The sequence below is a fragment of the Misgurnus anguillicaudatus genome, chromosome 10, assembly GCF_027580225.2.
Source record: "Misgurnus anguillicaudatus chromosome 10, ASM2758022v2, whole genome shotgun sequence".
NCBI lineage: Eukaryota > Metazoa > Chordata > Actinopteri > Cypriniformes > Cobitidae > Misgurnus > Misgurnus anguillicaudatus.
Window position 1 is genome coordinate 5593785 of NC_073346.2, and position 26932 is coordinate 5620716.

Consider the following 26932-nt stretch of genomic DNA (forward strand, 5'->3'; position numbering starts at 1 on the left):
AATGAAAGCAGAGATCCACTCAAGTTCACTCTGCCGGGCTGCCACTGATCTGCCCGTCGCTCTCTTAAACACGTACGCTCAGGCCTGTTGGAGCCAGACACATGTTCGACACTCACCTCCAGTCACACAACAGCACAAGGTCACACATCCACTCCTTCTGCCTGCATATTAATGAACTCATTCTGTGATTACTCATGCAAATTTAACACAGTCACAACCAATCGTCTGTCAGGGTGAGCATTATCAGTAGCTCAACAAATGTTTAATACAAACCTTTTTGTTTATGGCCTGATCTTACAGGCATTTCTACTGCCAGTGCACTGAAGATTTTAACTAAATCAGTGAAGGCTTTTGTTCTTTGGACATTATTGCATGTTTAAATGACACAATCACAATGTTGGTATTTTTTATGACTTTAAACGGCACACAAACCGACAAAATGCACCATGCATCTGTTTAAAATGTATTAACGACTTCTCTTAAATCAATTAAAAAGACTTTTCATTCTCCATCATTTTGACGGACAGGGTCATGAAAATTCCGTCATAATTAATTATTACCCGTCATCTCATATTTTAATTATAATAAGTAATAGCTTTTCTTTTCTTTCACCTGTTCATTTTTAATCATGAACTTACAAGACGAGCATATAAGTTTAAAATATGTGTATGCATTTGTGAAGAGAACAGATGAACAGAGAGTCCCTTACATGCCCAACATCACATGAAGCAGATGAATTAATTATTTTTTCCACAGTGACAAGTGAGTCAGTAAACTTGTTGAAATCTTGAAAGGTTTTCTGTATGACCACGGACGTCGGACGCAAAAAAATGTGGGTGGGTCCAAAATATTTACTGGAGTAGATGCCATTTTCTTGTATTCTGGTGCATTTTAATTAAACAATTGCTTTTATTACCTAAATTGATTAGATGTTTCGCAGACGTGCATCATACAAAAGAAGTGAAAACACAAATTGGAGTTTAATTTATATGGACTAAATGAGTGCAGAACGGAGATTTGGGCCTTCCTCGAGAATGAAACTACTGTACTGAGTATGAAACTACTTTTTTCTGAAACGTAATGGTACGTTGTAATAATCTGAAAAAACAAACATACTATGAGGTCATTATTTTTTAAAGGTCAGTCTCCAGTATCAATAAAATGTATATGTTCTTCTAAATAGAAGAAAAGGCTTTTTAAATGAGAGCTTAATACACTGCAGAAAATAAAGATTTTCAAGAAAAAAAATTCTTAGTATTTTTGTCTTGTTTTCAATAAAAATATCAAAACATTCTAAGAAAAAAAATTTCTTAGTAGCCTATGTTTGTCTTGTTTTCAGTAAAAATATGAAAACATTCTTAAATTAAGGTGCTTTTTCTTGATGAGCAAAACGACCCAAGAAAATAAGTCTAGTTTTTAGAACAAAAATATCAAATTTAATTGATTTTGTGCATAAAACAAGCAATTTTGTTATTTTCATTGATTGCTACGTAAAAAACGTATCTCATTTCTCAGTTTTCTGATATATTGTAGTGTTGTATAACGGTCACATGACATTCAGATAAAAAAAATTAATATATATATTTGTAAGTGTTCTCTTTCGAGGAAACTCAATGCTGCGTCATGAAATGACACTTTGGGGAAAAACAGCACAGCGCATCTGAATAATCTGTAAAACTAGCCTCTCTTAAGCCACGTTCACATTAGCAGCGACTAGCAGTAGCAGAGCGACGCAATCTCATTGATTTCAATGGAAGCTTGGCGGTATCCGGCGACACGAGCGACAGAGACCGTTGGGGACTGGATGGGCGTGTCCAGTTGCGCGACAAAGTTGAGAAAAGCTTACATTTATGCAAATGATGAGCGACTTTCTGGAGTGACTACCAATGAGAACGGAGCAGTGCAGTTCACGTCATCCATCTCTTGTCAGTTACTGGAGTGAACGTTACTCATTTGTTTATGACAACTAGATTTAAACACACCTCCTAACAACCTCGTTGAAAAAGACGAGCGACACACAGCAACAAAGTCACTTATAATCTGAATGTACCTTTATAGCCGGCAAGTGGTGACGTCACGAGTGGGATGGAACAGGAAGGTATAAAAAGGTATTAAAAAAATTGTCAGAACTAAACTAGTCAGAACTAGTTTAAGCAGTTCAAGAAGTGTGTGTTCCGCTGACCACGTTTCATAACAGGCAGGGACACTCATGAGTTATGTGTGCAGTATTTGGAGGCGGAGCACGCTCAGGCAGCTCATTACGGAGAAGCATGTAGCCATTGCGATAGCCTCTCGCTAAAGTCGCTCCATTCCCAAGCAGCTCTATTTGATCAGGAGGGAAACATTACAGATCACACATGGATATGAGGAATTAATGGAGGTTGTCACCCGGGCTGTTGATAAATTAAGTATTGAATGGTCGACTGAGAAAACTGAATCCAAATCTTTGAGTAAATTGGATGAGAGGTTTTTAAAGAAACGGGTGCAGCCACAGTACCGAGGGCTTCCCTTTTTCCCAGGTCCAAGTCATGGAAAAAAACTTTTTCTGCACGTATTTGCACAACATCTAGCTTCTCAAATATTCATAGATTTAAGGAAAATAGTTACGGTATGATGCCACGTATCAAACATACACTTGGTAACTATTTAGCCCCAGAAATGGCCAACACTACCCTCTAAACCATGTCAAGTTACATCAAGTTTAGTAGGTGTAACTGGCGCATCAGATTCTCCTATGGGCCCAAGGGTAATTTCTGTCCAATAGGGCCATGTATATTCTGGTAGCCCAGAATATGGGAGCAGACATTCTGTCGAGGCAGAGACTGAGGCCCAGGGAATGGAGAATCCACCCTGAGGTAGTGGAGCAGATATGGACCAAATATGGTAGAGCGGAGATGGACCTGTTTGCGTCTTGAGAGACAATTCATTGCATGCTATTGTAGTCCCTTTGGGACTGGATGCTATGGTGCAGACATGGCTGAGGCGACTTCTGTATGCTTTTCCCTTAATCCCTGTGCTCCCTGCAGTTCTATAGAGGGTCAGATGGGAGGGTATCACCATTCTAATGATATCCCTGTTTTGGCCAGCACAAGTATGTTTTTTAGACCTCCAAGCTCTTCTAGCAGGCCAACCATGGGAGGGAGATTCTAACACAGGCTGTGGGTGCCATATTTCACCCCCACCCGGAAATGTGGAAACTGTGGGTATAGCCGCTGAAGGGGATCAGTTCATGAATCACGGTCTGTCAGCTGAGGTTGCCTTTACCTATCAGGGCTTACTCAACGAGGAGTATGCCATCCTCTCAGGCCCTTCTATCTGGGGCGTCCATGTAAGATATATGTGATGCTGCAGGGTGGTCCACCCCGCAATTCCTTTTTGAGGTACTACTGCTTAGACCTCTCTTCTTTACCTCGTATTCAGGTTCCTATGTCCTGATCTGTGTATTAACATCTTTACAACAGGACAGACGCAAATCTTTATGGCATAGTGGGCATTCGCTCCCCAAACTGTCATTTCATGATGCAGCGTATTATTCCCTATCTCAGGGAACCAAGTCGTAACCAAGGCGTTTATTTAGATTTTGTTATTTAAAATGATTAATTTACATTTTGTGATTTAATGGTAATTAATTAATTGTTGTTTATCAACTCATGAACCCCCAACAATTCTCTCACGAACCACCAGGGGCTGTGGGTGGTTGTCCTCTGATTGGTTTAATTATGCAGGATTTCCGGGAAATGTGTGTGTTGCATTCTTTAACGCTCTGCCTGAAAAACAAAGCCATCTGATTAAAGAAGAACACTTTCATGTTTACATCGAAAACTGCATGTTTAAGGTATGCATGGGTGGTCCTTGGCCATTCAAAGCTGTCAAGGTTCCCAGACCTTCTGTAGGAAGACTCTGGAACTAAACTAGGGAAACCCTGACTTACATAATACAACTCACTTTTTAAATATGACATGAAACTGAAAATTTATAAGACGGAAATTTTACAAATTTCTTGGGCTTGGAATTCATTATGTAATCACATCTATTAAAATATATTAAAATATTTCAACATCAAATTCTTAATGAATATAATATACACTGTAATACATTTCACATTTCAAGAAGGTATTCTGTATGACCTCTTTATGGCTCTTCACACTGTGTTTAATGTGAGTTTACATTTTTCTTTATTTTCTATGCTTACAGTACACACATCAGTGGAAATGAGCTAAATTTACAGGTCAGGCCCACATGACAGGATACAGATTGTAATTTATATTTAGGCACTTCGTGAACACACAAACACACACATACACACAGACCAGTGGGCAGCTATCCCTACAGCACCTGGGGAGCAATGGGGGACAGGTGCCTTGCTCAAAGCCATACCGGTCGCAACCTGCCAGCCAACAACTCTCAGGTTATAAGTCCAACTCTCTAACCACTAGGCTATGATGACTGCCCCCATAATATCATACCAGCATATGGTATAATACCAGCATGTCTATTTCAGCAGATCAAATGTAATAAACAATATCAAGGAATGAAAAGAAACGACATCGTCGCACTAATATCAGTTTAGAGAGAAAGAAAATCAATTTTTGACTTTGGCTGCGGAAAGGACCCCAGGGTTTAAGCCATACAGCAGCCTCTTGATGTCACATCAAAGATAATGAAGGAGAAGAGAGAAAAACAATTAGCTAAATGTTCCTAGGGATCAGAGGTAATAATTAGAGTGAAATGAAGTGACAGGTTTAACAGGCAGGGATAATTTCACATCGCCCTTCATCCGGAGGGAAATCTGGCCTTTAATTGAGTTTGCAGGCTTTTTGTTTGGCGAACGGGCCGGAGCTCAGGCTAAGACCAGACACTACCATCTCATGTCAACTTTCCCCACCTCCTACACCTTCTTTCGTGTCTCTGTGCTCTCTCGTGGCTCTCGACCTCCCAAACACACTTTATTTTACGCACGCTAGTATTGTCCTATAGAGACCCGACAAAATAACCCGCTGCTCTTTATTGTGGGCAAATGGATTCGGCGTCCCACGAGGGGGGGATTTTGATGAAAGAACTGCCGAAAAGTACCACCGCCATCTCTGCTTCAGTCAGGACTCGGAATAACCCGGAGCTCAATGGAGTGTTAAATGGGAAATCATCTGTATTTCTGCCAGTCGTAATGTCATTGCCCCCCCGCCCCATCGCAGCCCGGTGTTGTTGTGAGAGAGCCCTGGGTTATCTAATCTACCGTGAGCATTTCACCACTGTGTGCTTACAATAGGCCACTGCGTTTGTAATGTATGTCTGTGCTTCCTGACACAACAATGGAGACAAGCGCCTACTCCCGGCAGGAGAAACTCCATTACAGAAGCTCCTTCTCCCACTCAAAAATATTCCCTCTTATCTACACGCCTTTATCTAGATGAACAGCAATTTCACAATGGCAATGAATTCCGGCACCGTAACCCATATGTACTGAAGTAACTCCACCCAATTTTTATCCCTGTCAGGTTTCTTGACGGTTTTAACAGCAGCTTTAAATAAATAACGCAGCTTTAGTTTGTGTTTTGTCTTTGTTTGCTCTGTGAGTTATGAGAAATTTAGGAAGCGAGCAAGTTCTCTGTTCATCATTTCAATATACAACAAAGATTTAATACAAAACTGACTCACATTTGTCTAAAATTTTAAATGCATGTCAACTCACATTATCATTTCGGTTTTCATTTCGTTTCCAACTCATTTACAAACATTCAGACAACTACATCTCTTGAGTCATTCTAGTCTTGAATGGGTTGTAGCCAGTATCGCCCTTCATGTGTTTTTTTTACATTTGTTGAGGAAAATGATAACAAACTCGACCTTCACTTCTGCTAGTGAGCTGAAGCGTGAACTAAAGTGTGAGTGCCATGTGAATAAACTTAGACTTGAAGCACCAGTGCTCAAATTAATTCTCATGAATCATCAGTGCATGTAAGCAATAGTTTGCGTCATCTAGGGATGGGCACCGAACTCGGTACTTTTATAGGCACCGACCGAATTGCGTCTGTACTACCCAGTATCGATTCATATAAAATCAATCGGTGCTCAATTTCGGTACCTGAGAGAACATGTCAGTGCGCCGCGTCTGGTACGCGCGCGCGCGAGAGAGAGAGAGAGAGAGAGAGAGAGAGAGAGAGAGACCGTGTGGGAACTTGGTGACACCCCTTTGCAACTTGCTTAAATGGCTAACAAAAAGCGATCTAACTTGTGGTTAAATTTCACAAAGGATGATGCAGACAATGCTACCTGCAATATTTGTAACAGTAAGTGCAAGGCAGGCAGTGGTAATACATCGAACCTGAGGAAGCACTCACACAATGTGTATTTAAAAGCACAAGAGGGCTTATTAAGATGCGTTTTCGTCGATCGGATCACAAGTGGACGAGAGAGACAAATTTTGTAAACACCTGGTATTTATCAACACCAGTCCGTCTCTTTTGTCCACTTTCGACCGCTTCTGTCCTGATTACTTTGAGTGGTGGTCCGTGGAGACTGCGGGGAAGTCCCTCTGCTTTCGTTTTAACGCGAGCTGGAGCTGACTGTTTAAATGGACGCGAACTAATATGGCGCTGCTTGTGTTTGAAGTAAACATGCTGCACAGTGTTTTGTACATGAATATGTTGGCGCTTTCTCGGATTTTTCAGCGCAATTAATGAAATAAGATCGCGCAAATTTCATGCGCTCGCAAAATGAAACTGCGGAGATCAGCCGCTTTTAGTTTTATCAATGAAAGCCTAAAAGACTGTGTGTTCACGCTAAAAGTCAGAAATGAAGTAAAACTTTGTGCTCAATACCTCAGATTAGATAAATGGACGGAGAGAAGGCGGTCCGTGTGGCTGTTCCAACACATTAAACCACATGCAGACCAAATGCCAATGCTGGCCAGCTTGGCAAAAAAGTATCTGTGTCCAGTCCTCTTCTACATCCTCACTGTGTCCCTTGCTGTAGAGAACACTCGCTCTGTATTGTTTTCTACATAAAAGTTTACTTTTATGTTGCTTTTATGACGTTTATGTTCATTGATCATTTGTCTTGCTTATATATTTTATTTATTTATTTATATGTAAGACATAGGCTATGCCCTGGATGTTATAGGGATTTTTTGTAAAGATTGTGTGTATTATTAAACATTTTGAAATAAATAACAAAATGTTGAAAATGAGAGGTTTGGGCTTATTATGTCCACTGAAAGTCACTTAAAGGTGCAGTGTGTAATTTTTAGAAGGATCTTTTGACAGAAATGCAAAATAATATACAAAACTATATAATCAGGGGTGTATAAAGACCTTACGTAATGAACCGTTATGTGCTAATTACCTTAAAACGAGACCTTTTTATCTACATATTCTGAGGGTCCCCTTACATGGAAGTCACCATTTTGTGCTGCCAGTTTTCTACAGAAGCCCTAAAGGACACTTTCTTTTACTAAGTTGTCTCCAACAATGAAATGTTTGTCCAGTGGCGGCTACCGTAGCTTTTTTATGTGTTTCAAAAGCGAGGGGTGAGACATGGACTAAGCCGTTGGTTGCAGTTCGCAACCTCACCACTAGATGCCGCAAAAATGTAAACACTGCACCTTTAAGTCAGAGTAAAGTACCGAAAAAGGTACCGCTGGGTACCGGCATCGAATTTCAGGTACCGGTATCGGAACCGGTACCGGTAAAAATGTGAACGGTACCCAACCCTAGCGTCATCTTATGTGATGTTTTTTGTCAAGTGCCGAAAAACGCCCTAAAATGTTGTATGATTGCTGAGCCCTTTCATATTTACTGTTCCCAAGAGCAACCAACAAAGCAAAATGTCATTTATTCAAACCAGCTAGGTTAAGTAAATAAAGATATTTAGATAACTACTAATCTGCATTATTAGGAACTTTACAAGTTCCTAATACCCGTTTAAAATCTATGGGTGATAGGGCATTTTCAGCTGTCGCTCCTAGGCTTTGGAATTCCTTGCCTGCTCCAATTAGGCAAGCAGAATCCCTTAGTGTTTTTAAATCCTCCCTTAAAGCTTATTTCTTTAGGGTAGCTTTTACTTAAAATTGATCTCTCTTTTAACTGACCTACGTTCTTATTTTGTGTACACTGTAAATGCAAACATGGTACTTACTTAAAAATAGTAAATTGACCTTAATCAGTTTTTATCAACCTGCTTTTAACACTTGCTTTTAGTGAGTTACTTGTACTTTGAGGTTGAAAAATCTTACCAGCTCAGTCTACTTGAGCTGGACTCATATAGAAAAAGTAAGTTTATGACATGTGGACATGCGCAGATCAGTCCTCTCTGAAATGCCTAAACCCAACCAATCAAGGTGCTTCGTGGGGCGGGTCTTGGCGTTGCGGGAATCGTAATTTTGCAGACGGTCGTTACATGTCACCTTACCACATGCTGCAATTGACCGGGTGGAGCTGGACCTAAACATCGCTTCTACAGCACTTGTGATTGTCTTCAGCCGATATTCTTGTGATTGGCACACTCATTTGGTAAGTAAATATTTTACCCGTGTGCACACCGTTTTGTTTCTGTAAGTCAGGGCCAGTGTTTTGTGCTTGATATTCGTGTAGTAATGTCTGCTTACGCTAGCCAACTATATTATAGACATAACGTGGCTATATTTTGCTGAAACTTGGTCAATACTTTATTAATTTTTCGATCCACAACTTCCTCGGTGTTGAAAATTGGTAACTTTAAAGACTTTTGACACGTTAAAATTCTGGAATAACTTCATGTGGCGCCTCAATAATCGACAGCCGAATGACGTCTAAGTATCGCGAGAGCGAGACGAAATAAGATTTCTTGAATCATTCTCGCGGTACTTTGACGTCATTCGGCTGTCTGTTCTTGCGGCGCCGCATGAAGTCGAACAAGCCTAGTAAGGTAACTTTTGTCGAGTAACGTACTGACTAGCATGATGACAGACTGATCCCGGTGGTTTGTGAGTTTCCTGAGCTTTATAACGGATTTTTATAAGTTTAGGCAGAACAAGTATGTATCATTTTATTTTAAGCTAGGCTGTAAAGTTAGCACTAATGCTAATTTAGCTATCAATAATAACAGTCTGTGCTTATCAAAGACAAGATTACCACGTGTGTCGACATATGATTGGGGATATCCCCACAATGTTATTTTATTTAACACTCGCACTTAACACTGGTCGATATTCGTGGCTGTGCCGTTTCCATGGTTACCACGTGTAGTACCCAGATCAGATACGTTACAGACAAGAGTGTCTCCTTGTCTGACATTTTTTTACACAGTTTATCATAGCCTGTTACGATAGGGAATGTATTTGCTGGCATACTCCGTTGCCTACATTATTATTCAAGGTCATCTGGTACATAATATGCACATTTTAATAAGGGGAACTGTCTGTGGGTTATAGGCCTATGTTAGTTTTCACATGTAACGTTACTTGTGAGTTGTGGTGAACTTTGGTTGTATTAAATTGTTGTATTTTTTTTAAACTGTCCTAATTCAGGCTCAAGCAGAATGGTAATCAATCCTCCTCACATTCCATAATCCCAGCAATAAAAGGTATTTTCAACTAATAACTGTTGTTATTGCATGTTAAAGTAAAAGTTATGCTTACATCAGAGCAATTAGATTACAACAAAAGCGAATCAATTTAAGAAATTCAAAGTAAATATCTTGTGTGTTTAAATGAATTTATCATTATAGTATATTTCATCATACAGAATATGTTGTGCATATGTTGAATTTCAAATATTTGATGTAATTAGTATTTCTGAACTGTCTTTATAGATACTGTGGCCAGTCCATCATACCCAGGCTACACTATCCTAGATGCCAACCACAAGTGAGTCATTTACCTTAGGTTATTTGTGTGTTATTTCTCCCATCATCCCCATATAATGTCACTTCTTTGTGTTTTAGTTGAAGAAATGAAGAAAAAACTACCAAATGTGGCTCTCTCATTTCACAAATGATGAACCAATCATTCCCACTACGCAGACAAGAAATTGTAAAAAACAAGGGCCTGCTGTACAGAACATGGTTGAACGATGGCCAGCACTTTTCACAGAGAGACGGGTAACCTATTTTTGTTTTCAACCAATAAAATGATGCAAATCAAAAATAAATTCAAGGTGTGTGGCTAGAAATCCAAACACTTGTTGGAATGTTAATACCCCTCTCTACTTTTTCAGGTGTTTGCTGAGTTTAATAGAATCGGCAGTAAGAACCTTGAGGGAGACTTGAGGCTTGGGACCAGTATGCCCCACGTTTCATCGAACTTTTTTAAACAAAAAGGGAACTGTTGGCCAGAAAGTCGAGGAGCTGATGCAGCTGGCTGGTAAGTAGGTTCATTTTGCTTTTGATCTGTATGATGGTTCATCAAGTTCTAAATGAGACAATACAGACCAACCTATTTTATTTCCTGTCTGCTTGTGCCTTGCAATTTACTCTGTTAACTTATCTTTTCTCTCTCTGTGTATCGTTAGACACCAGACGTGACAGTACTTCGCTCATTTGTCCTCAAAGGCATTCCCATTTTACTCTGTGACGACTCCAATGAATTCTACAAGCCCTGCTCTGTAAGTACTTGCACATAAGAAAAAGTTTGGTCTGCATGAATATAAAACTATACCTGTGTCGGCATAGAAGATGTACTTCTATCTGCTTGATATACAATATACATTTTGTACAGTGATTAATGTATTTTGTTTAGCAATACCTACTAGGGATGTAACGGTTCACAAAATTCACGGTTAGCTTCAATACGATATGTATTGTGCCATGGTTCAGTACATTTTTGATACAGCAAAAAGAAATAAATGCCAGAGAAATTTCCTTACGATTGGCATACGATAGAGATTTTAATTCTATTGCACTAATCGCGATAATGCATGTTAATTACGCAATCTACCCGCAAAATTTAGAGTCACGAGCTGCAGCCGGCTGCAACGCATCATCATATTTGTCATTCTGAATAAACGTGGCTGAAACCAGTAGATCTCAAAGGCGGTAGATCGCACATAAGTTAACTGCTGCTCCACGCGCGAAATTGGCATTATGGTCTTTAATTGTGAAACACGCAAGTCTTTTGAGTTGTTGCGCCTTTCTTCTCAAATGTGTTTTTATAATTCTTATGCCAGGCCGCTGCAGCTCAGTCGTCTAACTTCCAAAAATCACCAGGATGTGCATTCATGCCTTCACCCAGGAGCTGATCCACGGTGTGTGTGTGTGTGTGTGTGTGTGTGCACATGCGTGAGCAAACGAGAGAGAGAGGGGCAGCGTAGTGCTGATTTGTATGCTTCAGATAATGTTATCATTTTCTAGTAGAAGAGCCCGCGATGGGTTGAAATTACCAGAGCCATAACGGTTTACTTGTATAAAAAAATACATTTAGCAGTTTGGCTTTCCTAAGGGTCTATATAACCTGTTCTGAAACGAGTCTATTAAAATTAACATACCGCAATACATATCGCTATCGCAAGAGGCAGCAATGCATATCGGCATATGGATTTTAAGCCATATCGCCCATCCCTACTCGGGATGCACCAACATTTAAAATAACAAAATTTGCAAAAAGGTTGCATGGAAAATGGTCCAACGAACGGTTCAGTATGAATACACTTATCGTTACACCCCTAATACCTACACAACTAATTTGAGAGATGTAAATAGAAATAAAATGTTCCAAATAAACGTTATACATATTCATTCATTTCAAATTTAAGGAGTAGGAGTCTAGGTTGAACAGTCAGTGTTACTGTTCAAGAATGTATAGACCTTATTGGATCTCCATAGCTGTAGTTTAACCAAATCAAATATATTTTGTTTGCTTTATTGTTACAATCCAATGTGAAAACGTATTTAAAGCCATATTCTCTGATAACATTACAACAATAAAAATGAATGTTTTAGACTAGCATAAATTGCAATGCTAAAGAATTTGTGTCTTTGTAGGATACAGCGAGAGACAAGGCTCTAGAATGCATCCCTGTTGGTGTCCTGACGGTTGTCAGTGAAGATAGTCCTCATCTCCACTGCCATCATTCTGGAGGGAGGTATTGTTATGGATAATGTTAAGAACTTGCCTTAAGCCTTTTGTTTGGGCTTACATATGCATTGCATTTGGATTACCCAAAATGCATGGCAAATACACTCAACTTCATTCAGACTGTGATACTTGGACTGGGAAAGAAAAACTCCCACCAAAACGGTTGACTCTGAAGAACAGTCTTCTGGGTTAGAACAATAAAGAGATGTCAGATAGCACTTTGTAAGCTTTGCAGCCAAATTCATTTTTGAGGCAACGAGTTTGCATACTTTTTTTAAGTAAGGTCAACTAATTACATTTTACAGTGTAGTTTTATATTTGACTTGTTTTATGTATTGCTTGTATAATTGCTTGTTTCTTTTCCCTTGTGCATACAATTGCATACAATTAAACAATTAACTCCAATTAGAGGTGTCCTCGACTAAGGATTTACATATTCGAATCAGAATTGTCGAATCTTTCTATAGTCGACCGATAGTCGAATCATCTGTGTGTGCATAAGTTGGAACCAGACCAGGTACAAATTTTATTTTCTTTCTGATTCTTTCTGATAAAGTGACCAAAACAGCTTTCAGGTGATGAACGAAGACAAAACTGACGATGCATTTATATTTTTTAAGGTAAAATGTAAGGCAACATAAACATTTGTTAAATCGTTCCTCATAACATTTTAAAGCCACGATCTACAGAACATCAAACAAAGATATAACAAAAACATTTTGATAACTAAACCTAAAAAAAAAAAAACAAATGTGATCCTGCCTTGGAAACCTCGGCTACAATTCAGGGATTTTATTTCATTTGGAGATTTAGCCGTCAAAGCGGTCATGGCCAAAAAAAGACAAATGACAAATACTTTGTTATTGTTACTGTAAATGATAAAAACTAAGCTTTAAATACAATTCATTAAACGTTAATTTATAACAAGAAAAACACTGAAATTAATGATTTTAAAGGCACTACGCCTTTGATTATCTTTATTCACTTTAGGTACAGAAACACCTGATGATTCTTATATTATTTATTTCAGGAATCTCTTTTCTATCATTTAAAAATGAACACCGACCATAATATTAAATCACAAGACAGACAGTCGTAAATAGGTTCAGTGCAGATATTTTCCGTGTCATCACCGAAATGTAAAGAAACGGCTTACCTGTTTTGTAGTTTAACTTTTGACAAGATATCCACCCTGTTTTAATACATTTTAAAACGTATAGCCGCTGAAAAACATCAGTTTTTTATGTTTAGTTTGATGAACTCCTAAATATGAGAGACAGAGCACCTAGCGCGTTAGCCTAAATTGCATGCGCCAGCATCTTGGCCAGCACGCAAAAGCGCAACATCGATGCAACGAAAAGCAATCCAAAATTTACAGACTTAAATTAGATCAGAATTTATGTTTATAATAAATAAAACATTTAATGAATTAAGGTCATAAGTAACAAGGTGCAGAACAAATATGTGCAAAATGCCTGAAGTGCACGGAAACAAAACACAAGCCTAATAGTTAAATCAGATAACCCAGAGTGATTTATAAATAAAATAAAGAAATTATTAAAAGTACGAAAGTATAGCCAGAATTGCCTTTGTCTTTCAAATGTAGAAACAAAGAGGCAATGGTTTATAAACCTAGAAACCTCTTATGGAAGTGTAGCCCGGTCACAGGGGGTGTTGGATTTATTAACGCATTTTAAAAATATTTATTGAAGAATGCTACTTCACATATAATTTGCATAGCATTATTATAATATGGTGTATATTAATATATTGGGAAAAAACTGTTATATGTGAAATCAGATAATGTGTGCACCCATATACGGCCAAAATTAAATGATCCTCATTTCATAACACATCTGCGACAATTCGACTGTGAGATTGGTAGTCGAATCAGGCTTCTCCTACCGATGCATCGAATCTTCGACTATTCGAGGTCACCCCTAACTCCAATTAGACCAAAGTATAATATTTATCCTTTCCATTTTTATTACAAGCTGCATAATGAAATAAATTATCTGACATTAAAAATCACCTAATGAGCAGTCAGTATTGAGTCTGGATTTACACATAAAGGCCACTGTAAGTAACAGTGTGAAAACAAGCGAAGCACTCTCATGTTTCCCTAATGATTTAAAATATTTTGCTTAGGGGGAAATTATTCTTCTGGTTATTGTTGCACTACATAAACAATAATTTTGCAAAAAAGAACAAAAAACACATAAATGCATAATCCAGATATCAGAAAACGCCAGGTTAGCACGAAAGATTCCCTCTGGCTCGAAATAATCTTTCAATGAACTTTAAATGAGTTTTGTATTGAATTTCACTTGAAAATAAACTTCTCAGAGAAGGATTCATATTTATGAGGGTCTCTGTGTTTATGCATATTCACAGCGTCTGTGCAGTTTCAAATCAATAAGATTCAATCCCATCGTTTTCCTCTTGTAGCAATTTTTTCATTTTGGAGAAAACAAGTATGACCCGAGGAAGCTGGCACTGCATGGCATAAATGCATTAATAAGGTGGCACATGACAGTGATCACAGGACAGCTGTATCCTCACATCAAAACAATTTCATGCTTTTTTTAGGCCTGTCATGCTTTTAATTTAAGATTGCGTTCATGTCTCAACTTACAGTACAGACAAATTGAAAATATTACAATAATTACTGGAATATTAAAATGTCTCCACAGCTAATCATTTCAAAGTGATTTGTTTCTGACTTTCCATCATCGCAGATCTAAACCCTGAAAAGACAACAAACCTGCAAGCTCTTGTCACATTTCCCTCCTCTGTCGGACAGATTCATGAGCTGTTTGAGGCACAATCTCATTCAGATGAAAAGCCCTATCAATCTCTCAACAGTACAAGTCTGCTCATTACTGCAGAAATCTTTTATTTGATGATGTGACAGGATGTGTGATGGCCATCTCTGAGACACTTTCCTTTTAGAAGAAGCTCTGATTTGTTATATCTATAATACAATGGCCAGATTAGGAATTAATATGGTGTCATCTACCGAAATTAACACATTTCAACAGCCTAGCTATAGTGAGGTTTTAGATTAGGCTATTTTTATAACAGACGAAACATGGTAACATGGTAAAGCCAGCCTAGAGTTTGAGTGCTTTAACACTATGAGCAATGCAGAGGGGTCAAAAAGTGACCCTTGACCAAATGTACACATGCCTACCACCACTTTCCCAAAACCCTTTTATGTGAGCCATAAATTAGTTTCAAATATTGGCCAATAGACTCTTCTTCGAGTTACTATATAAATGGACATGCTTTTAAATGATCTGCCCACTTATGTAGTTGCATCAGAGTTGAATGGAGGCTTAACAAGCAGAAGCTTCGGCCATGAAACAGATTCACAGTCAGATGATCTAATAGCCTTAAACACCCCATTGCATCTGATTTTCATTTGGCTTCTGTAAAGAAAGAGGATGTGCATGATGTCCTATGAGACGGGAATGCTAATGAAACACAGATAGCTGATAGGGATTTGTGACACAAGTACAAGTGCAGAATCAGTGCAGTGAAAGATGTTTCATGCTGTATATACAGCACGTATTGACATGAACACTTTTGACCTCTTTCCGAAGACTGATGTTTGCTTGTTTGAAAACGTGCTGCATATCAGTTTGTTATCTTATTGCTTTGTAGTTGTAATGGTGTTCTGCTGCTAGAACATTAGGGACTTTAAGTAACAGCCTCTTGTGGAACGGCAACGGCATTCTGGCGTTGTATTGCGCATGTGCAAAAACAACTGCTACGTTGCGACGTTCTATTGTAAGGGTTTACTACAGGAGAACAGCCGAGTCGCTACAATGTGAGAAATTATGTAAATAAATTTTGTTTTATGGCATTGGAATTGCATCAGTTTATGATTGTACCACTAGTCTTTTATATAATATGGGTTAAATGTTTTAAAACTAAGCTAATTTTAACGATTTGACCGTTTGTATAAAGATATGTCTCTTGTTAGCAACAACACCTGCGGCAGCAAAAACTAGTAAAAACTCTTCTGACAAAAGATTGTAATTTAATACCAAAAGCAATCCTTCTCTTGCTTTTTAAAATTTTTTGTATCTCAATAAATGAATTAATGCCGTGTTGCGCTGTCCTGTTTACGGTTGCTTAGTAATTTTTACGTTCTTACGGCAGTGTGACAGCATACTTCCGGTCGCTGTAGCCATTCTTTTCGCAGCTGTTGCTTTAAGTCCCTGCTGCTATATAGATACTTGGCCGTTGCTAGAGTATTTGTGGCCACTGCTGTAATGTAATGTGGAATTGCTAGGATGTTCCTTACTGGCCCACCCCAAGGTATTTCTGGATCATTTACACTCCTACCCTGTGAGTCTGCACCCTTAAAAATAAAGGTTTTTGAAACGTTGAATGTTGAAAGGTTTTTCAGATGTTAAGGTTCTCATGAAACCAAAATTAAATATTTTTTCCTTTAAAGGAATATTCCATTTTCTTAAAAGAAAAATCCAGATAATTTACTCACCACAATGTCATCCAAAATGTTGATGTCTTTCTTTGTTCAGTCGAGAAGAAATTATGTTTTTTGAGGACAACATTGCAGGATTTTTCTCATTTTAATGGACTTTAATAGACACCAACATTTAATACTTAACACTTAACAGTTTTTTTAAACGGAGTTTCAAAGGACTATAAACAATCCCAAATGAGGCATAAGGGTCTTATCTAGCAAAATGATTGTCATTTTTGACAAGAAAAATAACAAATATACACTTTTAAAGCACAACTTTTCGTTTAGGTCCGGTCCAGCGCGACCTAACGTAAATGCGTAGTGACGTAGGGTGGTAACGTGTTGCATATATAAAACGCACATTTGCGAACCATTGTAAACAATAAACTGACACAAAGACATTAATTAGTATCAGTTGACATACAACAACACAGAAACGGTCCTCTTTCAACACACTTGTAAACACTGGGGAGGAGTTTCGCGTTCGTCCTCTGTGACCTCTTGACGTGATGACGTATTGCGTCGGGTCACGCTAGCGCATGAAGACCGGATCTAAACGAGAAGTTGTGCTTTAAAAGTGTATATTTGTTATTTTTCTTGTCAAAAATGACAATCGTTTTGCTAGATAAGATTGTTTATAGTCCTTTGAAACTCCGTTTAAAAAAACTGTTAAGTGTTGAGTTAAGTATTAAATGTTGGTGTCTATTAAAGTCCATTAAAATGAGAAAAATCCTGCAATGTTTTCCTCAAAAAACATAATTTCTTCTCGACTGAACAAAGAAAGACATCAACATTTTGGATGACATTGTGGTGAGTAAATTATCTGGATTTTTCTTTTAAGAAAATGGAATATTCCTTTAAGCATAAATACGTTAAGCTTAAGGATCAGTGTTGGGGAAAGATACTTTTAAAAGTAATGGATTACAATATTAAAGGTGCAGTGTGTAAATTTTAGTGGCATCTAGTGGTTAGGTTGCGAATTGTAACCAACGGCTCAGTCCACTCCTCACCCCTCGCTTTTGAAGTGCATAAAGAAGCTACGGTAGCCCCCACTGAAAAAACATGTCATTGACGGAGACAACTTGGCAAAAAAGTTTGTCCGTTAAGGGCTTCTGTAGAAACATGGCGGCACAAAATGCGACTTCCACGTATGGGGACCCTTGGTGTATGTAGATAAAAGCGTCTCATTCTAAGGTAATAAAAACATAACCGGTCATTATAAAAAGGTCTTTATACATCCCTGATAATATAGTTTTGTAAATTATTTTGCATTTCTGTCAAGAGATCCTTTTAAAAAAATGGCACACTGCTCCTTTAAGTAACGCAATTAATTTTTGCGGAGTTACTTAGTTACCTTTCATGGAAAGTAATGCTAACGTTACTTTTAAGTTACTTTTGCGTTACTTTTTCTTACTTGGCTGAGGCTTGATCTTTTTCAAGCCTTGCAGGTGTTTTTTATCATCGCAAACGTGTCAAGCTCTGGCCTGCCATCTTCGTTTCTGACTCACACTTTTCCAGCTCAGGCGCACAGTGCGCGTAATTCTATGTTAATATGTTCACTTTAATTCTAAGTCTAATGAATTGAATTAATTAAACTGAAAAGTAACTCGCATTACTTTTTTAAAAAAGTAACTCAAATATGAATGTGTACATTTATAAAGTAATGCGTTACTTTACTCGTTACTTCAGAAAAGTAATATTATTATGTAATGCCGGTTACTTGTAATGCATTACCTCAAACAATGAAAAAATGCTGAAAAAATTGCATACAGAAGTTATTCAAAGAGAATTCAAAACTTACAGTTTGGCACGTGCAGAAAAAAAGTGTAGAATTTTTATGACATCATCCTACACTTCAGCTTCTCATCAAATTTACTGTCCAATTAAATGCCCTCTAGATGCTGAAACATCCCACCCCCACAAAGTAGTTAATACATTTACTAGTTCTTATGTGGAGAATGGCATATATTGTAGGGGATAAGAAACTATTCAGACTGTGTAAATATGCTTCAGTGTCAAGCGAGCCACTACAACGCACACACAAACAGGCTGCGCCGGTTCAGTGTGATAGCACAGAGTGGATCATATGCACGAAACTGTGCCAAAAACAATAAGGAGGAGATCAAACATCACAAACGCTTAGACAGCCTTAACATTATAAAAAGCACTGACAAGAACAGAAGACAAACAGCGCTGCTATATACAGCTATACACACAAACATGAATTACACATCAATGTTGTTGTTTTTATTCCGTAATAACAGTTTAATAGTAAACATGAACAAAAAGCTATTAGTAATTTAAAAAAAAAGTTACGCACTCACTTCCTGACACGCACCTTTGTTTTGAGAGTGTAATGAATGTAAGCTTTACTAAAACCACGAAAGAAATACAATAGACTTTTCTACTTTGGGGTTCTGTTATAGGGTACTGTTAGTCCCAAAGCGAGGTTCTAGATCAGTGTTCTTGTGTTCTACTGGTCTGCTCATGCTTTGGTTTACCAGATGCTGACCTGGCATGAATCTTGCCAATGACAGCTAAACAGGTATTAGCTGAGCTGAGCACATCTAATGATGGCTTGAGGTGCTGACCGAGGCAAAGCTCAACCCATCACACTATCCACAACAAAATCCTTCTTTAACTAATAAGATAGCTTCACCATTATACTGAGATCACAGATATCACTTCGACAAATCCCCAGCAAAACATTTCACTGATCAAAAGTACTTTGCCGTACTCAAATATTCTGCCGTGTCAAGTTCATATTCGTACATACTGTAGCATTTCATTGAAAGAGAAACAGATGAAAAGCCTTCATTCTAGCCCACATAAGCATATTATCCATATCAATTTCTACCATTTCACAAGCACATCGTTCACTCTCCTTTAGCAGCCAGGAGGGGGCAGAAATCTGCGAAATGTCAATTGACGAGAAAGATGAAGGAAAACAGAAATCGTATTTGGCACTTTTCCGCAAGCTCTGAGGCTGGAAGGAAAGCTTTTTATTGCCGAGCTCAGAGAAGAGATCTGATTTGGAGAGGTAGAATGCAACACATTGCGTCTCACGGGAGGAAGAGGATGAAACTGCAAGTGGTCCGCAGGGAAAGAGGGGAGGAATGGAATGGCACTGGTTCAACTTCCCAAAATCAACATGATGGTTCCTGTCTATGGTGTTACCTGTCTCTAGAGACACTTGTCTTGCTGAATACCTGACGGTAACACTGCAGGGCTCAGAGTCATTAATCTAGCCTCGTGTGTCGGCTCAGTCTCCATGTGACAGCACTTTTCTACTCCACAGCACAACACCCCAATCAAAAAAACAAAAAAACATAATTGCAATTCTGTGGAACCACACCGAGACACATTTTTTCATGTTATTTTGTCTTGTTTTTGCTGTGTTCTCAGAATCTGAACAGAGATTTTCGATGCATTTGTGAGAGGGTCAAAAAATAAAACTACAGGCAAAACCAGTTTTGTCCCAAAAACCTAGTGTCGTGCCTAACTGTCGCTAAATTATAGGGTCACTTCAGATGTGAAAGTTTTTCAATAGGTAGGCATAAGGCAGCAACATAAAGTGGCATCTATTCCTATACAGTAGGATACTATACACCTACAGTATATTCATATAGACCATTTCAAAAGATGTAAACAACACTGGTCCAGAAACACTACCTGTTTAGGGTGGCCATTCGTGCCAGTTTCGCCAGACACGTCCCGAACATGTTTTCGGGTGCGTTCTCCGGAGGTTGCGTTGGTCGACCGCATACTTCAAGGTTTAATATAATTTAATATAAGGTTTAAACCTTGAAGTATGCGGTCGACCAACACGACTTCCGGAGAACGAACCCGAAAACATGTTCGAGACGTGTCCGGCGGAACTGGCACAAATGGCCACCCTATTCCTGTTACAGTTTGTGACAGTATTTTTTTATTTCACATATATCATTATCTTTAAGATGTTTGTTTAACTTCAGTTAATTCAGTTCTATATGTTCTGTTGGTTTAATTTATCCCAACGTTTATCTAGTGTTAAAAACCTGAAACAGGAAGTGCTCCTGGACCAGTGTTGTTTACATCTCTTGAAATGGTCTTTACATTGTTAATTGCTTTAGATAAAAGCATTTGCCAAATACAAAGAAACTGGATTGTGGTGAGGTTAGTTGAGAAATCTGTCCACTAATTATTTGAAGAAGATATCATTATGCTATTGACAATGTACAGCATGTTTTTTTGGGGAGGGGAACCCTCAGATGCTTTCTGCCCATGGTTTCAGGTGCACTTAAGCTTGCCCAGTATCTGTGTCGAGCTGACATACTCATGTCAGATCCTCCTCATGTCCTCATGCAGTCCAAATATGTTCCACGGCATGTGGGCCAATTCAGAGCCAAATCTCAGCACCTCTATTCAAACCAAACCCATCCAACTACAGACATGTTTAAGAAGCAGGCAGTTGGCAGTGGCTTAAAGGAGCTTGGTTTGGGAAGGAGCCAGCTAGGTTGAGGCTTTTCTCAAAAACCAGAGATTTAAGACAAACACTCTCATCTCACAGCCCACCTCTCGGCGATGAATATGTAGCCAAGATGCAGCGAAGAGTTTTTCAGCTTAAAGCAACGTCGCATGCTGCTCACACGCCCTCACACATTACAGAAGCGTTTCAATCATTTCTTTCTTCTGAGCCCAATCGTTCCCCTTCAGGGCTCTAGGATTATTCGAGAAAACCTTGACGTGCTCAAGCCCTGTGGGTGAAGGGATTGCCATTAAACCGGGCTTCTTTCTAGGCAATACTGTGATGACATTGGAATGGAGGGGCTAATGGGATCAGAGAAAGATAGCAGCTCCTAAAGGATCCCATTTGTTGATGAGACTAATGAATGATTTTGGATTGGAGTTCTGCTGGTGAATATCATCTAACATGCTCCGAGTTATTCCTCACTGAGAGCTGCCGGTAAAAAACAAAACAATGACTGGTTTCCTGAACAGTGTCACTGCAATGGTTGAGCCAATGTTGTTATGTCACCATGTTAAGATGCTCAAACACAGAGAGAATTGGTAATTGCATGCAACTATTCACTAACAAAAAAGTACCATAGTATTCTTATATATTTTTAAGGAAATGTTCTATAGTAGTCTTTGAAATAATCAGTAAATAAAGTGAATTCATGAAATCAGATTAGACACAAGGCTTTGCTAAAGTGCACAATAGCATCAGTGCATTGTCAGCACTTTGCTGTTTTTTATCACTTCCCCACAGAAACGGTTTTTCTTCAGCAGACACGTTACAGCAGATGCAGGTAATCACAAACACAATCTGTCCCAACAATAAAACCTTCGCTTGACTTCTCATCAATTTGTTACATAGTAGAGGGCAAAGATCCAGTTACAAGCAAGCATTACATGAATGCGAAGCAGGTTGTGTGGTCAAGCTAAAAACGTCTTATTGTATCACTGCATGCTACATTTACTAGCAGGTTTTCTCTTTTTCTCCTCTTAAAGTCTGATTAAATTTGATGATCTGCTCTGGATGAGCTCTCTCCAAGTAAATCACACACAAGCTGAAGCCATTAACAAGAAGAGAAATTATGCTAATACGAAGCAGGACCTTGTTAGGTCATTTTCATTATGCATGTTAGACCGTGACTTAGGGCAGCCTTTCACCTTATGATGATTAATTATTGTCCAAAGAGAAAATGTGTAGATTTTGCCGTCCTATGAACCAAGTGACCCTGTACAGGTTTAAAAATATTGTCACGTCAAAATAATTTTTTTTTTTAGAAAGATTTTAGATCATCTAGACAAGGAGATATGAAATGACAACCACCTTTGGAAGCTGCTTTAAGGGTAGCTGGCAACACTTTCATGACTGCAACCTTCTTAAACATTATACCATGGTCTGTTTAAATACTTGATTCTGATTGGCTGGAAGGTGTGCATTAAAACCATTTAATGCACAGGTAGTTCCAGTCAGTTTGATTACAGTTAGAAATTAATCCGCTACTATAAACATTGGTAACCACAGTAACACGGTTACACTTGCAGAGAGAGCGAGAGCGAGCGAGACGTGAGTGCGTCTCTCTCTCTCTCTCTCTCTCTCAGTTCTCTGTCTCTCTCTTTTAAAACATCACCTCAAAACTTCCCACTGTTTGATTTTTGTTTTCATTTAATGTAATGCACTTCAATAAATGTAATGTGTCCTTATATAGTAATCGTGGTTGGAGACGCCAGTTTTATTTCACACTTTACATAATTCATTTAAATAAATGACATGAAAAAAGAGCTTACTGTAAAGTGTTACCAATAATTTTATGTGAATATATTTCCATTCTTTGGCTGCGCGCTCAGGTCAATGCAAAACAATATTTAATGGCAGAACAGAGTTGTTTTATTTTTTACGACATAAAATTTGTTTGTGATTAAAAAAAATGATTATGTCCATGGCTCGATGTTAAATTTTAGCTGAGACATGATGCAGCAGTTTATAAGGGCGGACATGACTGTCAAGCTGATTTTGTGAACCTGGCAACCTGCCTTAAACATGATCACGCAAGTGCAGAAACAACGCTGTTATCCCATCATCACATGACGACACTACCCATTAATAATTTAAATGATTGTTATTTTAATTAAATAAAGTCAAAGGCATTATAAGGTAAGACTTTGTTTCTTGTTAATTTTCATAATGGCTCTCTATAACTGTCTAATTCGCTATGTTATGAACAAAGATAGAGTACGTGTGATTTCTCTTTATACTCATCGCACATGCACCTATCAGATTTTAAGGCTGGTGCTGTTGTCATGTTTCTCTCTGTGAATGTTCTGCCTTTGCACAAATTGGTCACGCAATCTGTCAAATTGCTTCCGCGATGTTCTCATGAATAGATTCAAGTGTGTTGTGCGTTGTTGTGATATTTCGTCATGGTTGCTGCACCGGCATGTATGATAGAGTCAGGAATGAATGATAATAGATCCAGGTTGTAAGACTGAATGACGTCGTCGGAGTATGCCATACCTTGGCTTGAGGTCAATTGATGCAACTGCTCACAATTACTCAGAATATCCTCATCCCTGTACTGTAGCCAGACTGGCCGATAGAAGTTTGGTGAATCTCATGGGTCCTTGGTTGGTTTTGTGTGCAGTAACATTAAAGACTCAGTAAATGGACCGTGGGTGCTGTCTGAAGCCGTGGCTAGATTCAATCAAGACAACGAGTTTCAATTACTTGATTACAAAAAAACACGACAGCAATCGGGTGAAAATAAAAAGCGTCATGATGTGAGCTCTATAAGTTATACTTCAGGGTTCAATACAAAGTCTAAGGAGGACCATAAATACAGCGCATCAGTGAAACTGCTAATCAAACGTTTACAGAAACATTTCACCGTGTCAATATGCATTAGCCCCTGACTGCTTGCCATTTAGCTGATTAATCGATGCCTCTGTCTTCAAAGCCGAGCCATTACGCTTCTAAAATAATCATGCTTTCAAGTGGACAACTAAAGGGGCATATGACACGTGAAAAGGAGTCCAGTTAACATTTATCCCTTTCTTTGACCTAATGAATGATAGACAGATAAGTGTGCGCTGTAAGACAGGCTGAGTCAGCTAAATTTCAGCTGTGAGTCTTTTAATGGGCTGAGTTAGATTTACCTTCCAGCTGCCCTTCCCTTACCTTACCCAGTGTGACATATACATATAGACCGATGCAGTTCAGACCATTAAAGGAATAGCTATGCTTGAAATGAAAAATCAGTTTCCTTTCCCCCATGGACGTACAAAAGTACCTTTTATAATGTTTCATTTTTTAGCATTAAAATACTTTCTACTCCAGAATCTCTGTGCAGTGTCAAGTCACTTATTGCCTGATTAGCATGAAAGGTGTAAACAGTGTCTTGTTTTATGTTCTTGGAATAAGCAAATGATAACTGAATGTTCGTTTCTGGAAAAAAATGACCTGTAAAAACTAAAACTGCTTAAGAAACAGCAACTTTTCCTGCATAAGTCTTTACTCATCATCAGTTTGCATCTTCTCTCCAAACCAGAGAACCCAACGGAGTGTCATTGTTTTGTGTCCCATGTGAGTTAGTTTGGCAGGTCGACTCTTTTTGGCACGTGGCTTCTCATCTTTGTTTCCTTCTCACCCAGCCTCCATTGACTTCATATTTTGGCCCTTTTCCCAGATTGAAGTTGAGGAAGAACTGGGATAGTGCCATTGTGCTTATATCAAACAGTTTGTATAGTAGATCACCCTGTATCTCACATACTTTTCATCGGAGTATACCCTACAGCAGGGGTGTCCAATCCTGCTCCTGGCGATCGACTATCCTGCAGAGTTCAGGTCCAACTCTAATCAAACACACCTGCCTTCAATTTTCAAGTACTCTTGAAGTCCTTGATTAGCTCCTTCAGGTGTATTTGATTTGGGTTGGAGCTGAACTTTGCAGGACAGTCCATAGATATGTATAAAGGCTAGATGGCTTACCGGCGCTGAGAGCCAACGGGACCCGACGACGTCACACGGCGGCCATCTTAGGACAGGACCGCTCGTCCAGTTATAACATTAAAGTCTATTGTGCATGTAGTGCTGAAATAACTATATTTTGCTCAATTTTCAACCGATTTTCAAACGGCTTGGTGTGTCATAAACGTCAGGGATGCGGCTATTTAACTGCATACTTGTGAAAAATTATACATCGAAACATCGGCATCAGCACAAATCATAGCCACGTTAATAAGGTTTGTAATACACCAAACCGTTTGTAAATCCGTCAAGAATTCAGCAAGTTACGAGCATTTTAGTTGGCGTATGTCACTCACCTTCCGTCCACAGCAGCAGGGAGCAGCACTATGGCAGCACTGACCCAAGATGGCCGCCAAGTGACGACACAGCTGACTCCGCCTTGAGCCATCTAGCCTTTATACATATCTATGGGACAGTCGATCGCCAGGAGCAGGATTGGACACCCCTGCCCTACAGGTTGTAGGTTCAAGTACTTGAGGGAAAAGTGCAATGCACAGACAGAGCACACAGTCCTATAGCATTTATTATACAAAAAATGACTGTTGACTTTTCCTTCTGTCACTTAGATGTATTTTTATAATCTTGTTTTGTGAACTTATTTGATGATTCTTTTGGGGGATTTATGTAGCTCAATTAGAAAAGCATTGAAGCGCAAAGGTCATGTGTTCGATCCCCAGGGAACAGACATACTACAATGCATAACTTTAATGCACTGGAGGTCACTTTAGATAAAAGTGTCTGCCAAATGCGTGAATGTATTGTAAGTGCCAAAGAACTGATTAAAAAAACTCTCACTTCTTTCACATCATCACGTAATGATGTAATTCGTACCTAATTCTGTCTTCCCAGTGGATGAAAATACACTTAGACACAATTAAATGAAGTCATAAAGTCATAATCATCATCATCATCTTAATGTACAGTATAGGCACTGATGTGCAAACATGGATATTTTACATCTCTAAGGGGTGGTTTCCCGGACAGAGATTCGCTTGAGCCAGGACTAGGCCTTAGTTTAATTAGGAAAAATAACTAGTTTTAACAAACATGCTTTACTAAAACCATTACTTGTGTTCATTTTGAGGCAGACCAAAGGGCACTGATGTATTTTAAGATATGGTAGTGCAAGTTGTTTTCAGTTTGGACAGCTCTTACATTTATTTTAGTCTAGGACTCTTCTAATCCCCGTCCAGGATAAACTCATCCTTACAGTGTGTGGGTGTGGCCAGAGTTTGCTCCGCCCCCAGAGACAGGGCCATGTTACTGTAGCTTCTAAAAGCATGACGCCATTGCAATTCAGGAGACTGCTGTGTTTCCAAAAGGTTGTTTGTACTAATAACAATTAAACAAACATAATAATTTCGAATAAACTGTACGATAAAATAATTTCCAAAAGAAGCACTGCTGTATACAGTTTTAAAAGAATACATCAGAATGTCTTACTGTCATGAAGCCATCCAGCAGGCCAGAATCAGGTTTAGGAGGTGCTTGCAGACGCTCCATAGACCATTTTTCAATGATGGAGGACACTTGGCTGTTCTCCGTGTTAAGAATACGGAATCCTGTCATGTTGACTCCACTGTAGCGATAGGGCTCCACATCCAATGCAAAGAGATCCTACAAAATATGCAACAGTGACAAATGAACTGAAATATAAGCAAAACATAAAGAATGTTTCCTAATGACTTCAGCATTGAGCACAGACTTAACAAATAAACTGCATCTAGGATTGTAGTGGAACTAATTTTGTTGGATTTGCAGTGTAAACAGACTTCATAATTCTAAAAATACAGGCACACAACTATTGGGTAAAACAAGCCACTTTTTAAATAAAATGTGTGTATATAAATGTGCATATTTATTACATTTCTCTTGA

At 38.7% G+C, this 26932-nt stretch overlaps 1 protein-coding gene and 1 long non-coding RNA gene across 4 annotated transcripts in view; one reads left to right on the forward strand and one right to left on the reverse strand.

The window, feature by feature from the left end:
- grik2 (glutamate receptor, ionotropic, kainate 2) overlaps positions 1–26932 on the reverse strand; it is a 231945-nt gene that overhangs the window by 109834 nt on the left and 95179 nt on the right. For all 3 annotated transcript variants that reach the window (XM_073871825.1, XM_055209417.2, XM_055209418.2), the window contains exon 6: positions 26500–26673. In XM_073871825.1, coding sequence (XP_073727926.1) covers positions 26500–26673 — 174 coding nt within the window. The remainder of the gene's footprint in view (positions 1–26499; positions 26674–26932) is intronic.
- On the forward strand, positions 7906–10916 carry LOC129447672 (uncharacterized). Its single transcript, XR_008645539.2, has 6 exons — positions 7906–8507; positions 9503–9558; positions 9787–9841; positions 9919–10074; positions 10191–10336; positions 10485–10916. It is a non-coding gene; the product is annotated as an uncharacterized lncRNA (long non-coding RNA).